The sequence below is a fragment of the Anas platyrhynchos genome, chromosome 18 (genome assembly GCF_047663525.1).
Source record: "Anas platyrhynchos isolate ZD024472 breed Pekin duck chromosome 18, IASCAAS_PekinDuck_T2T, whole genome shotgun sequence".
Lineage (NCBI taxonomy): Eukaryota > Metazoa > Chordata > Aves > Anseriformes > Anatidae > Anas > Anas platyrhynchos.
The window spans coordinates 6427907-6441803 of record NC_092604.1 but is presented as its reverse complement, the minus strand read 5'-3'; the positions used below and the strand labels follow the sequence as shown (position 1 = coordinate 6441803).

The 13897-nt window shown below is 49.4% G+C and overlaps 1 protein-coding gene across 11 annotated transcripts in view; it reads left to right on the top strand.

The window, feature by feature from the left end:
• Window positions 1-13897, top strand: part of ASTN2 (astrotactin 2) — a 331775-nt gene that overhangs the window by 133518 nt on the left and 184360 nt on the right. For 9 of the 11 annotated variants that reach the window (XM_072025073.1, XM_072025070.1, XM_072025074.1 and 6 more), the window contains exons 6-7: window positions 445-591; window positions 12531-12698. In XM_072025073.1, the coding sequence (XP_071881174.1) occupies window positions 445-591; window positions 12531-12698 (315 nt within the window). Of the gene's footprint in view, window positions 1-444; window positions 592-7364; window positions 7458-12530; window positions 12699-13897 lie in introns of those variants that run through there. The other 2 variants (XM_072025081.1, XM_072025071.1) reach the window with 2 other exon arrangements.

Here is a 13897-nt window from a genome sequence, read left to right as displayed (position 1 = left end):
TCTGCTGCCTGTAAGCGGCTGGCTCTGTAGGTCGCTTTGTTGTTCATCATAGTCCCTGCGTGATGACTGAATCTTTATACATATTTGTATAAATAATTAACTCTCAGCAATGCTATATAAAATTTGTAGACATAGATTTCTCCTGGTGTTAAGCAAGAGTAAATGATGCCATGGTACCGGCAGCCCTCGGATTTGGCTTGATTGTTTTTGTGACTTGATAAAATTTGCCACATAAACCTCGGCTGCTGAGCACTGCCTGGGGCTTGGCTGCAGGAGCCTGCAGGACCATGAGCAAACCGTGCTGGGAAGAATAGGGTGTGAAGGATCCAGGAGCTCTGGTCTTCACGGGGCAGGGGGAAGCAGAGCAAGCTGGGGGGGCCTTTCGGGGTGGGGGTGCCGAGGCGGGTCCCTCCCGCAGCACCCACCACTCTCTTTGCCTTCCAGGTTCGATGAAAAGCCCCATCAACAAGACAGCCCTGACCCTCATTGCGGTCAGCTCCTGCATTCTTGCCATGGTGTGCGGCTCCCAGCTCTCCTGCCCGCTGACTGTAAAGGTGACACTTCATGTACCCGAGCACTTCATCGCCGATGGTAAGACCCCATGGGCATCAGATCCCCTTCACCCCACAGCAGCCGCTCTCTTTATAGCTTACCTAAAGCCTCCCTGAGTCAGCACCTTAGCAGGCATCTCTAGAGGACCACACCATGGGGGTAAACTTTCCTCTTCTCGATTGCACCTTTGTTGTTATCACTGAACATATCTGATGGATATTCCTGTTCTCATCGGGACTCACTGATGAGCCCCGGGAGCCTGCTTATGCATGCTCCTGTCCTGCAGCAGCTGATCCGTTTGTCCCAGCCCCTTGCAGCAGTGCAGAGTGAAATTGGTAGCATTTGAGCACAGGCAGAGATGCTTTGAAAAATTAGACAAGGGCTGCTGTCACTATTTATTGCTTTCTCCGACTGGGCTCCTTGCATTTGTTGTGTTTCACTGACCTTTTCTTTATAATGTGCAGTGAGCGTCAAGTGCAAGTTTTCAGTAACACGAGGGCAAATTTCATTTTCTTCCAGCCGATGGGACCCATTATTCAGTCAGTTCCAATTCCTCAGCTCCCGTGCTCGCCTGACTGCTCGGGGCGTGCTGAGGGTACACCTTCTCCCTGCCAGGACTGTGGTGCTCCCAGCCCGCTGCTGCTTCCCGTCCACCCATTGGGGTTGGGATGCAGCGTGTCCCCTGGGGGTGTGATCTTAGTGGGGAGAGTTAGATGCTTAATGAGGTGCAGCAGTGTGGAAGAGCAGGGCTTAAAGCATCCCCCCGTGACACAGAGGGATTCCCCAGTCTGTTTTAAATGGTTTTCAGCCTTGATGAGAGTGGGTTCTTCAGTCCCAGCACAGAGCCTCACCACGCACGTGTGTCTGCACCCGTAATGATGCTTTTGGGATGGGTGCTGCGTGCAGCCAGTGGGCTGGTGCCCTGTGCTGGTGGGAAGGCTGCTGCTGCTCTGCCCCCTGAGGAAGCTTCTTAGCCGCTGGCTCTGGAAATTGCAGTCCAATCTCAGGGGCTGGAGGCTGCCTTAATGGCTAAAGCTTGGTTATTAAGAAAAAGAGGAGGAGAGTGTCTGCTTTGTGGCCTCAGATTGGGGAACGGAGCGTTAGAGGAGTGCAGAGCTGAAAAAGGGAATAACTTGAAATAAGGGACTTGACTACGCCTTGACCTGCTTCTGAAAGGCATTAAGTACTGCCCAGGCTGCACATAAATATTCTGTAGTTTCACAGATTTTTATTCTGAACAATCAGAGAACAGAAACTCATTTTGCTTTGGGGAAATGAGGCTGCCCCAGTATCAGCTCGCGACCCTCGGGGCACCGGCCAGGTTATCGCTTAGGCTGGGAGGGACATGTTGTCCCCAGCCCAAAACCAGCCTCAAGAAGAGAGGGAGAGCACAGGAGCCGTGCTGAAGGCCGGGGGAAGGCAGTGGTGGAAATAGGCTCCAGCATCCTGCAGAGCCTCTGGCCCACAGAAGGCTTGTGTCCTCAAAAACTAAAATAAAACAAAACGTAATGCGACTCTGTAGAGATAAAGAGGAAAGATGAGTCCGTGCTTTTCACCAGGAAGGGGGTGGCAATGCAAATTATGCAAATACGGAGAACACTCGAATGGAAATGACAATGAAATACCAATAAAATAGATTAATATCGTTGAAACTGTGGGAAATGGGATGATCTCCAGTTCCAACTTAATGACTTCTTTAAAGAGAAAGTGGCAAGAGGACTGGTAAAAACGGTTTGGCAAAGAATTAAAATGAGCTTTGTAATGAAACTGTAAAATATAATTACAAACTGCAAAAACTTTTTAAATATTTTTATGGGAAACAGTCAAATTCTTCATACAGAAGCAGCAAAGACATTTTGCAGTGGCTATCAGTTTTACTGAAATCTCATCGTTTTATGTGATGGCGGAGTCCACTGCCGGGGAAGAGGAAAGCTCTTAAAGTTGTCCCTTCTAGTTGATTAACAGCAAATCCCAAGGCAGCACCAAACTGGCAGCAAAATGCTAGGAAACGTTTAAAGGCAACACTGAACTGAGCTGGGCTTGGAAATCTTTATGGCACCCAGGAAAGCATTGCTGGCCGTGTTTGGGGAGGTGGCGTGTAGCTTGTCACCCAGAGTCCTACACTGGTGGCAAAGGGGGGACCTGCTCCTGACTTATTGGGTTCATTTCCAGCTCTTAATGCTGCTTTTTGCCAAATATCAGGGCTGGGGAGTGGGAGAGGGTGGCGGGGGTGCTGGCATGGTTATTGCCACGTGAGCGGAGCGGCGGCAGAGCTGATTACATTGGCCCAGATGGGGCTGGGAGCTTTGATCCGTCTTACAGCAGCTGCTCGCACGGCACCCAACGTCTCGTTAATGTTGCCGTGCACTTCACCAGTCTGCATCCTTAAGCTGCTCTCCTTTGGATGTCGTGTGACGATAAGGCAGGCTGTGTGAGCGGGCGGGGAAGGTGCATTCGTGGGAGATGCTCCCGCACAAGAGGAGGGTGCCCTCCAATTCCCGTTTGATGTGCAGGATTGCAACAGATGCCAGTAGCTGAGGAAAATCTTAAAACAGAGGAGCTACCAACACCTCTACAGGAAAAGACAAACAAAGGCAGAGGCTGAAAGCAAATCCCTCTGCTGTGAGACTCATCTGTGAAGGAAATAGATGTGAGCCAGCTCTGGTGCGCCAGGATCCTAAAGCAAGTTGGGGAAAAGAGGGGGGGAGGATCCCCACCAAACATCTCCAGCCCCAGGGGAGAGCAGCTTCCCCCCTGCAACAAGCAGTCGTGCTGGAAAACGAAGCTTCTGAGCCTGTTAGAGGTGCAGAATGGGAGAGAGCAGGGGAAGGGCTGGGACAAGAAGCCAGCTGGGGTGGGAGAGCAGATTACCACCAGCAGTATCAATAACCAGCCAATCTCTGTTGTCCTTGTTTCCCTCTCTTGGTTCATTTTCTTCCTTGTGCTCATTTGATGGGTTCTCCCCCCGTTTCGCTCCCCTCTGAACAATTACTGACTGGTTTGCACAGCTGCTCTTCCTTCATTTCCCCTGGAGCCACCTGCACAGGAGCCTGGCACGAGCTGCGCTGCTCTCTGCTGCCCCGGCTGCCGGGGGGAGGCTGGGGGTCTCCCCTGTGACAAACACATCTGTACCTGTAAATCCTCTCTCGTGCTGCTCTGCAAGGAACCTCCTTTGCTGCACGGGTCTTGTGGGGTTGGCATGGGGCTGAGGAAGGCACTGGCTTTGTCCCTGCCCTCGGTGCTGCAGGGGGTTGCATTACACCAGGAGGGCAGGGAGGCCTCCAGCTCCTTTCTGGTTCCTCCCCAAATGGCTCGAGCAGCCTCTGCTCCCTTCTGCCACTGCCCCAGGGCACAGAAATTGTGTCAGGAACTCGCCTGCACCCAGCAGCAGGCATCATGCCCGGTTCAGAGCAGGCTTGAATTTATAGGAAGGCTTGCGGTGGCTTTTATGAGGACTTGGAAATGCAAAGCATTATTTAGAGGAACATTTAGCAGCATCAAAGGGGGGAAAAAGAAAAGAGAGTCCCTCCATCTGAGCAATAAAACCCCTTATGAATATGTTAGCCACTCAGCTCTGTGCATTCAGGAGGGTTTTTCTCTTGTAAGTAATCACTCAAAAAGTAGAGAGGGAGCAATGGGAGCTGCTTGCAGGGAAAGCAGGGCTGGAGAAAGATACCCTAGAGGACTTAGCCTGGAGTATGTCCTTGCTGCACAACAGTTTGAAATATAGTATCAATTAAAGCTTCCCATTTTTATAGCCTGCAAAGAGGTTATATATGGTGTTGGTGGATGTTTGTATCGGGATACTTTAGTGGGAGAGGTAGGCGAGGTCCTCCATGGCGTGCGGAAGGAAGGAAGAGCTACGCTTAACCAGGGGCTTGTAGGGATTCGTTTTATAAGTGGAAATAAAGTAAAGGACATAAACCAGGCTTCTGGTGCTTCAGAGGCATTTCTGGGCATTTGCAGCCTTCTTTCTGCCTCTTTGGAGACGTGTGCCAGGGAAAACGTGGTGCTGCCTCTGTCAGGGACAGCTCTGAGCTTGGGTCAGGCTGGTTTCCAAAAAGCAGTGAGCAGAGGCATGGCCTGAGCAGCTGGGATGCTCGCAGACGGCTTGGCTCAGAGCACCGGTGTTCCTGCAGCTGCAGCCCAGCTGCAGGTGTGGGGGCATCCCACGGGATGAGCACCAGCTCCTCCGGCCAGCCCTGCAAGCGAGGTGGAAGGAAAATAAACTGAGCATCCCTGGGAACAGCGCTCATGGGTAGCTGAAGCACGGCTGCTTCCTGGCAGCCGTGCAAAGCGAGCCAGTACTTTAGGCGTGAGTGGCTAGCAAGGGGGCAGAGCTGGAAGAAGCTGAGCTTTTGGGGCATTTTTCCCAAGCTTTCATGCATCTGCATCTGCCCGCCTGAGTGATGATGGTGTGCGGTTGTCACACAGCTGATCAGTAATTGTTTCATCTGAAGATTATTTGTTTCCTTCCCCCTACGACTGTTTCCTCCAAGACGCCGGTGGAATTGGATGCTGCTATTAGCAGCTTCTGCTAATTTTCCCCAAAGATTGGCTGAGCTCTGTAGACTGCAATTGTTGGACTCACAACAACTTCTCATTTTGGTTTTAATTAAATCTGTTGCTTTAAATTGTTTGCTTTTGACATCTCCTGCTCAACGTTGTGCAGCCCTCAGAGGTGACCAGGCATTAGTTTGGCTCCTCAGGCGCTGGCTCACGTGTGCTGGGCACGTGCTGCGCATGCGCTTGCATAGAAATAAGCAGCAAGGAGAGATGCAGGCGGTGGGGAGCGGCCCAGTGCTGGGCTCTGTTGTACAGCAAAGGAAAAGCTGGAGATGCTCATTGATTTACAAATGAAGCATCCCTGCTTGGCACCAGAAGGATGGAGGAAGGGCTTGGGTCTCAAAGATTTCCATCCCTCAGAGCTGTCCTCTATGGCAGCCAGGCTCCAGAGCTCCCCAACCATTCCCAGCCACATTGACCCCCCTGAAATCAGCAGAAAGAAAAGGGCTGGCTTGAAACTGGGCTTTTCTGTTGCACTTTCTCAGCCTGGAGTTGCTCTGCTGCAGCAATGCCCATTTGCTGCATGGAGATGTGGTCCGTGCTTCGGCACTGGGTCTGGCTGCCCCAAACACAGCATGTACTTGGCCAGGTGGCTGTGCCGGGGGCAGCTCTGCAGATTGCATTTAATTTCATCAGCTCTTAATCACTGGGTCATTTCCATGCCTGCCTTACAACTCCTGCCCGCTCCTGCGCCCGCTTGGCTGGCAAGAAAATGCGAGCAAATGGCTGCAGCATCACCAGACATGAACTCTAAATATTAACATCAATTTATAAACTGTATCAGTGTGGATCAAAGGGATTCCAAGGCAGTTTTACGGCATGAACACTCTTTGCATGAGGAACTAATAAGATTCTGGAGGCTGAAGTACATCATGTTTTTATCGTGCCTGTGACAGGCTTGTGATCCCGCGCTTGCCTTGTCCTGGTGCCGGGACAGCTCCGCTTGCAAGGGAAGGAAAATTCCTCTTCCTCAGTCCCTTGTGGGATTTATTGGAGCAAATTGGGGGACTGGTTGTGATGTTTGGGTGGTGTCAGCCAGGGCCTGCTTGGAGCTGGGGGTTGTGGCATCCTGAGAGGGGCAGGATGAGTCCAGCACTGGGGCGGTGGCATTGCCCAGCGCCTGCTGAGCTTGCACCAGCACCGCTCATCCTCTGTTTTGGGAGGGACGGTGAGGGCAGAGTGCAATAAGGCAGGGTGTATTTGGCCAGCTAGCCTGCTCCCTTCCATAGGAAGGAAAGATGAAAACCCGGGCATCGGTATTTGCAGGATGAGACCCTGCCTGTCTCAGCAGCGTGTTGGTGGGTCAGTCCTAGGAAGCTGGCTTAGGCCACACTTACTTTCAAGCAACAATTCATGGGATACCTGCAGCAGCAATGCAAAGAGGATCTGCTGAGGCTGCATAGCCAAGAGCATGCCAATGCACTTGCTAATTCTCCCAAGTGGTGTGATGAGCAGGTGGTGGCTCACCTTGGTCCTGTGGCGCATCGATTTTGCGTGTGCTGTGTCCTGGTTGTGCTTCTGCAGCCCTGGGGGGAACATTTGTTCTTGGTGCTGGCTGAAAATTCTCTTATATTAACACACACTTCATGTTCTTTAAAGCTTATCATAGCTCATCCATCAGATACTTAGCGGAGTGATCAGATTTAGGGTGGATTTCCCCAAACTCTTGTCCAATATCTAAAGTGTCACTGCAAAAGAGCCCCAGGCTGGAGCGAGGGAGTTTGGAGATAGAGAGCATTAAAGAGAAGCTTTGCTTCAGGAATCTGATTTGTCTCAGCCATTGCTAGCCCAGATGCCTACTAAGGACCTGAGTGTGCTGGTACTGGCACCTGGGCAGTTCTGGTGCCTGGTAACACCGTGGAGCAGGCGGAGAGGCCCCTTACTTCACGGGCTTGGTGCTGGAGGCTTCAGCCCAGCTCTTGCGGAGGTGAAGCCCCGGCACGTTTGCATGTGGGTGTTTTGGTTCCACTCAGGTCTGGGGAAGGGTGCCCAAGTGATCACTTGCTGTACAAAATGAAATACATGCGTTCTTTGACAGAAGTTCATCCCTGGTGAAATCTGGACTGATTTCCAAGAAAATCCAAAGAAAGAATCTGTCAAAATTACCGAGCAAGTGTGATTTAACAATTAAAATGTAACCCCGCTCCTCCCACAGGAAAGATGCTTCTAGTCTTAGATGTAATTACATACAGATTTGTATCGCTAATTTGCTTCTGCTGTGCCAGGGTGAAAAACGTGAGGATTGACAGCGTTTGTAATGCATGGGAAGCTCCGGATTCGCACATCTGCAGGTTGGGGAGCGCTGGCGCCAGCAGCCCACGGCCGTGCACAGAGTTCAGGTGATGAAAATACCTCCTGGAGCCAAGCCCTGTGTGTGGTATGAGCTGCATTTTCAGCTTGGCTGATAGAAAAAAAAAATAAATGGAAAAGAGAGACGTATGTATAGACTTTTGTGCTTTTAAAAGCTTACTAAACTTTCTGTTTAGGTGTTTATCTTGTTCAAGAGAAAAACTGTTTGAAAAGCAAAAAGGAAATGGCTACTGTGGATTTGAACCCACTGTGCTGCTATTCCTGGTTTCAGTTTAGGAGAAGAAATTAAGAAATTCATTTGGCAGAATTGAAATCATTCCAAAATTATCCAAAACAGAAATGGCTACTGTGGATCTGAACCCACTATGATACTATTCCTGGTTTCAGTTTAGCAGAAATTAATAATTTCATGTGGCAGAATGGAAATTACTCCAAAATTGCCCAGCTTTGTGCTAAGCAGGGGAGGGGTGGTAGAGCTGGGCCCTGCGTTAGCCTGTGGATGAAACCCTGCACCAAGCCCTGTTGCCCTGCTTAGCTCAAGGTGTCTGTGTCCTGGGAGCTGAGCATCTGTCTGTCTTTTCCTCTGAATTTCCTGAAAGAGATTTAAGAAGCAAAATTTCTCATTCCCCAGTACAAGGATAGGAGAGTGAGAGCTGATCAATGGGAAGAGCTGGTAGGGGAGGAGTTATCTCTTTGGGAAATGTTCTTTCAAGTTTTACAAGAAAAAGAAAGTCTCTAAAGAAATTGAATTATTCTTTGTACTTACAGAATGGAGCAAGAGGATAATCCTTCCTGTGGTCTTTAAAAAAATAAGTAAATCTTTAACAGGATTACAATTGTGAGATAGCGCAGGGATGGGTACATGAATAGCAACCTGTCGCATGACCTCCCGTATCTTTCAAACAAAAAATACTAATTTTAGATAAAAGGGAGTTTCGTTGTCCAAGATATAGCAAGCTGACCAAAGAAGACAAAAAGAGAGGAGGGAGGAAGAAACAGAAATTCTTCAAAAAAAAAATGTTTTATTTGATCTCGTCCCTTGAAAAAAAAAAAAAAAAAAAGAGAAGCCAAACCCTTTTGGCTGCCTTTTGGGCGCTTTGTTCTTTTCCCTTGTTAGATATCTCTTCTGAGCTGTTTTATCCTGTTTTGTTCTGGAAAATGATTTTTGAAATGTCAAAACTTCAAGGTTCTTTTGTCAAGGCTTAAGCAGTCCCACTGAACTTTGAAGGAGACCTCAGCACGAGAGACGCGAACTTTGGATGCAGCCTGAGCAGGTCCGGCTTTGATCAGCATTTGAGAACGAAGGGGGGAAAAACACACACAGATGCATGCAAAAACCCAAACAAAACAATCCCCTGAAGCACTGGCAGTGCTTAGCCTTGTAGTGCAGTCCCCCTTGGTGCCAGCACAGGGTGCAGTCCTGCTCCTACAGCCCATGGAGCCCAAGGGCCGTGTCCTACACCTCGGGGAGGTGGTGGCAGGTTGGGAGCTGCTGCTGTTGTGTTCCCTCGTCTGGCTGATGTGAGGCTGCTGGATGGTTTGCCTGGGCTCTAAATGTCTGTATTTAAGGGGAATTTTGCTGAGCTGAAGGCAGTCAGCTGGGAGATGGCATCTCTGGGGCCCTGCTCCCCGTGGTCCCCGTGTGTGTGCTTCAACCTGGAGGCCGGGTTTGGGCGAAGCAGCTGGGTCTGTGGTTCTCAAAGCACATCTCCAGAGGACAACTCAGAGCTGGGGCTTCCCTCACCATTGCACAGGCGGTGTGAGCCACGTGGGGTTCATGTCCCCATGGGTTTCGTGTCCCCATGGGTTTCATGTCCCCTGGTGCTGTCCTCTTCTGTCACCTCCGCTGAACGCCGCGCGTTGGAGAAGGCAGATCTGGCGGATGTTTCTGACGAGCTGAAGGTGTTTGAAATGGCTCTCGCTTAGAAAATGTTTGTTCTCAGTGGTTTCTGAAAGGATTTGATATTCAATCTTCCCCTTCTTGGCTTTTCAAGATGTTTTTGATAAGTGCACGCTGGTGACTTGTGAAAACTGTTTTATGTGTGTGGATTCTTTGAAAACAAAAAGAAAATTTGTGTAAGAGAGGCTTTGAAATCTTCAGAATTTTAGCTTTCAAAATATTTGTAAAGCTTCTCTTCCTCCTTTTTTTTTTTTAGTCAAGCTATGAAAGGATCAAGGTTGGGATTTTTGTTTGTTTGTGTTTTCAGTAAGAGTGAAGGTGAGGAGTGTATCTGTGAACACATCTCACAGCCTTACCCGTCTCTGGGCCGTGATGTGAGAAGTTTCCTTGCTGGAAGTTGTCCCCTCTTTCCTCCTCCTCCTAGGAAGGAAAGGAAGGGTTTACAATTAATTAGAACTTTCAATTTCCCCAGCTTTTTTATTTATTTATTTTTTCTTAGACTGAAATGAGGAAAACAAAACAAAACAAAACCACACAGTATCTCACTGAACTTTAAATTCAGGGATTTTGGATTCAAGTGTTTTCATTTCCTTTTTTTTTTTTTTCCCTTTTTTTTATTTCTTTCAATTCCAATTGCATTATATTTGGGAAGGTCTTTCTTTGTAAGAAATATGACAAAGCAAAATCTGCAAATTATTTCAAGCTTCTCAGATCTGTGTTTTTTTTTTCACCCAACAAAAGTGCACCTGGCTGTGGTCAGCCCGTCCCAGGACAGCTTCCCCGCTGTCACCCGCTGGGTCCTGTGCCAGGGCACTCCAACGGCTCAAGTCACCTTCCTCTTTACGAATCCTAATTATACGACTATTTTATGTCTGATTTGCTTCTGTTGCTTTTACTCTGGCTGTATTTTAAATAGAAGTGGGGTTCATTAAGTAAGGATTTAATCAAGAGCTGGTGGTTTTGCTCTTCAGTCTTTGGGCACAGAGGGAGTTGTCTGTAACCGAGCCTCAAAATGCACTTACGTGCTTCTTGAGCCGTGCTAGGAAGCTACAAAAACAAGCAAGCGAGATTGACAGGATGCTGTGTGGATGTAAACACTCCCAACGGGTTCACGATGCATTTCACTTGGTAAAACAAACCAGCAATAGTTACCATTGGTATTTAAAGCTGTCTTTCAATGTTCATGGCAGAGACGATAATTAACAGAAGAAATCAGATGGCTCTAAGGACATTCTCTGAGCCTGGCATTTCGATGCTCTCCTCTGGTGTTGTGGCATTTGCCCTGCAATCTGCTGTTGCCGTGTGGCTGATTGAGATATCTCCTGCAGCCCTGGCGAGCAGGCTCCTGCTCCGCTGGGTCCCCAAGCAGCTGCAGCTCTCCTTTCTGTGTGCTCGTGCAGTCAGGAGTTGGGCTGCATTCCTCAGCTACCAACATAGAGATGCATCTGTTTAGGCAGTATCAATACAAACGATTTGAATTCACATAAATTAGGAGCTATGTTTTTATGGTGCTGAGATCTCAGGATACCTGGAAATGGGGTCTCTCTCCTGAACGTCTGACTTCAGGCTTTGCTTTCTTATCCTTTGTGTGGATAACGTGGTGCAGGATGAGGTTGAGATGGGCTCCTTCCTCCTCAAGCATCTGCAATTCTCATGCAAAAGGAAATTACAAAGCTTGTGTTCAAGCCGGTTCATGTGGGGTGGTTGCTGCTATATTTCCTATTTTTCTGCTTTTTTAATTTCTTGGCTTTCTTTGAGCTAAGAACTTCTGCAGTGCTTAGCGAAGCACTTAGACATTATTTTTCTAAGTGACATAAGCCCTCCAGTTTCAGGAAAATAACACCCTGGATCTGTAGACTTGCCATCCTCGTGTAATCACTAAGAAGGATTTGAGTCTTCAGGTAGTGTCTGCAAAGCTTGTCCCTGTTTCCATGTCCTAGCACCTGGGAGGATGCCTGCTGTCTCCTGCCTTACCTGGCAGTTCACCTGGGCCACTCCTCTCTGAAGGTTTCTTCTCCCCTGTTTTTAGAGGCTTTTACCCCGGTAACTTTTGTAAAACACCACTTAATGGCAGAGGTTTTTTGGCTCCCCTCTGATCCGTGCAGCACTATTATGGAGGCAGTCTTATAATCAATGTAATTGAAGATCAGAGTTAATGAGGACCTCTGTGCCTGCAAAATCCCCCAAGCGATGCCGGGCCTCAGATGTTAGATAAGGAAATGATTGGGCTGAACTGAAAATCTATTTGGCTAATTAGATGATGCATATTCCCAGATGCCAGTGGGGAAAAATACATTTCACAAAATAAAGAAACGTAAGATTTTGTAAGGAAAGATTTTTTTTGGCAGGAATTCTCTTCTAATTCTCGGGGGAGAGAGTGAGGGAGTTTCTCTGCTGGGGGGAGCTGTGTTGGGCCAGTTTTTGCTGCCTTGAGTTGGGAGGTGGGGACGGGCTGGGGTGCTGCTGGCCTCCTGCCTCTGGGATCCTGCCTCTGGTGGGCACCACCTGTGTGAGCCGGGGACGTGATGCTCTGATCTTACGGGTCAGAATAATCACATCTGTCTGCATTCCTGCAGGGATCTGGGAATCAGAGCCAGTATCTCGTGATACTGGGAGGGGTGGGATGGGGGGAGCATCTCAGCTGGTGGAGCACTCAGACCTTCTGCTGGGGTGTCGGTGTGGAGGAACTTCACAGCCAAATGCAGCTCTTTGGTGTGAGTGCTGGTGAGTCCAGCAGTATTTTGCTGATCTCAGCATCACACCAGCTACAGAAGAACAGCGTGTCTGATACTGGGCCATTTTTTTTCTCCTTTTTTTCTTTTTTTTTTCCCCAGTCAGCATGAAAGAGAAATCAGAAACGAGAGAGTGAAAGTAGCTTAGTGATCTGTCAGAGAAGGCTGAGGAGCCCACAGCACCCCGACACATGCCCCTCATCCAATTCTCAGCCTTTGCAGGGCTGGTTTCTGCCGTTGTTGCTGGAGTACCAAGGTGTGACCCACTGCAGTAGGGGCTCTGCTGTGGAGAATGATGGGGCAGGAGCTCAGAAGTTCTGCTGCCTCCTGTACAAATTCCTTGGTGCCTTATTTAAGATATCCCTTTTCTTCCCTGTGACATACTCCTTTTTTATTTATTTTTTTTTTACTTTTACTTTTTTTTTTTCCTTTTTCTGCACACCTAACACACTTTTTTATTCCACCCTTAGGCAGCAGCTTCGTTGTGAGCGAAGGCAGCTACCTGGACATCTCCGACTGGCTGAACCCAGCCAAGCTGTCCCTTTACTACCAGATCAATGCCACGTCACCCTGGGTGAGAGACCTCTGTGGGCAGAGGACCACCGATGCCTGCGAGCAGCTGTGCGACCAAGAGACAGGTAAGGGAGGCCTGGGAAGAGCCAAAACCCTTCCGAGGCTGGAGAGGCGAGGGAGGAGGTTTGTCTCGGGGTCAGCCAATGCCCACTTGGCTCAGGCCCACGTTAGCCTGGTGTTAGGCACAGGGTAGGAGAGGTACCAACAGGGCCACGCAGTGGTGACCACCGTTAGCAAGGCATCAAGAAGGTGGGTGCCAGGATGGGGATTAGAAATAGAGGGTCTGTCAGTTCGTTGGTGTGGTGATAGCAGGCACGTGGAGTTTGGCTGCGTATAAGTTGTGCTGTTTTGCTGTCTATTTTGGAAAACCTACCCGTGATCTTGCCCCATCACCATCCCTTGTCTTTCTTTGACTGTTTAGTGGCAGAGCACAGCATTTCCCATCTGTGCTCCTGCCTTATATGACCTAGGTCTGATCTCTACTCCACCTGCCTTACGGAGCTGCAGACACTGCTGCTGTCTTTCCCAACCCACAGATGAGTTTTTCACTGAGCACACCCTGCCTGTACGCAGTTTTGCCCCTGCTGTGCTGGTAAAGTGGCCCCTTTCCTTCTGGCTCATGTGTTCCTGGGTGACACACGGGGATCTGCAGCCACCCGGGAACACAGACACAGTGAGAGTGCAACCAGGGAATGAAGGGGGTCTGTGGGGTGGGAAATGCATGAGTGTGTGACCCCGTGTTGGCTGCTGGTTTTTCGGTGGGCTTGCAGAGGGACAGCTCATGGAGGAGAAGGCTTCTTCTGAGCATCCCACTGCCATAGGCTGAGCTGCTGATACATGGCAGCTGGAAAGGAAGAAACCCTCCCAGGCCATGAGCTGGGAGCAAAGAGTGTGCTGGGGGCTGGCAGGAGGGGGCTGGTTTTGTCTCTCCCTTCTCAGCTGAGATGCAAATACTAAACTAGGTCTCATAAATCCATTTTTGTGGTCAAGACAACGTTCTCTTTTCACATTCCTGGTCCTCATTTCAAGTCTTGACAGGCGTAGCCACAGCACAGAAATCATTCTGGCCAGTTCCCCGTGCCGACAAGCCCTGGGTGTCACCTGCAGCCCCAAGGTGGGAGGTGGCAGCAGCCCCCTGGCATGTGGAGGTGATGCAGGAGGAGGATCTTCACACCCAGGTGGCTCAGCACAGAGCCACATCAGCAAAACACAGACAGCTCTGAGGACAAGGGAAGATCACTTCAGCTCTCCCCAGGTCCAGGGG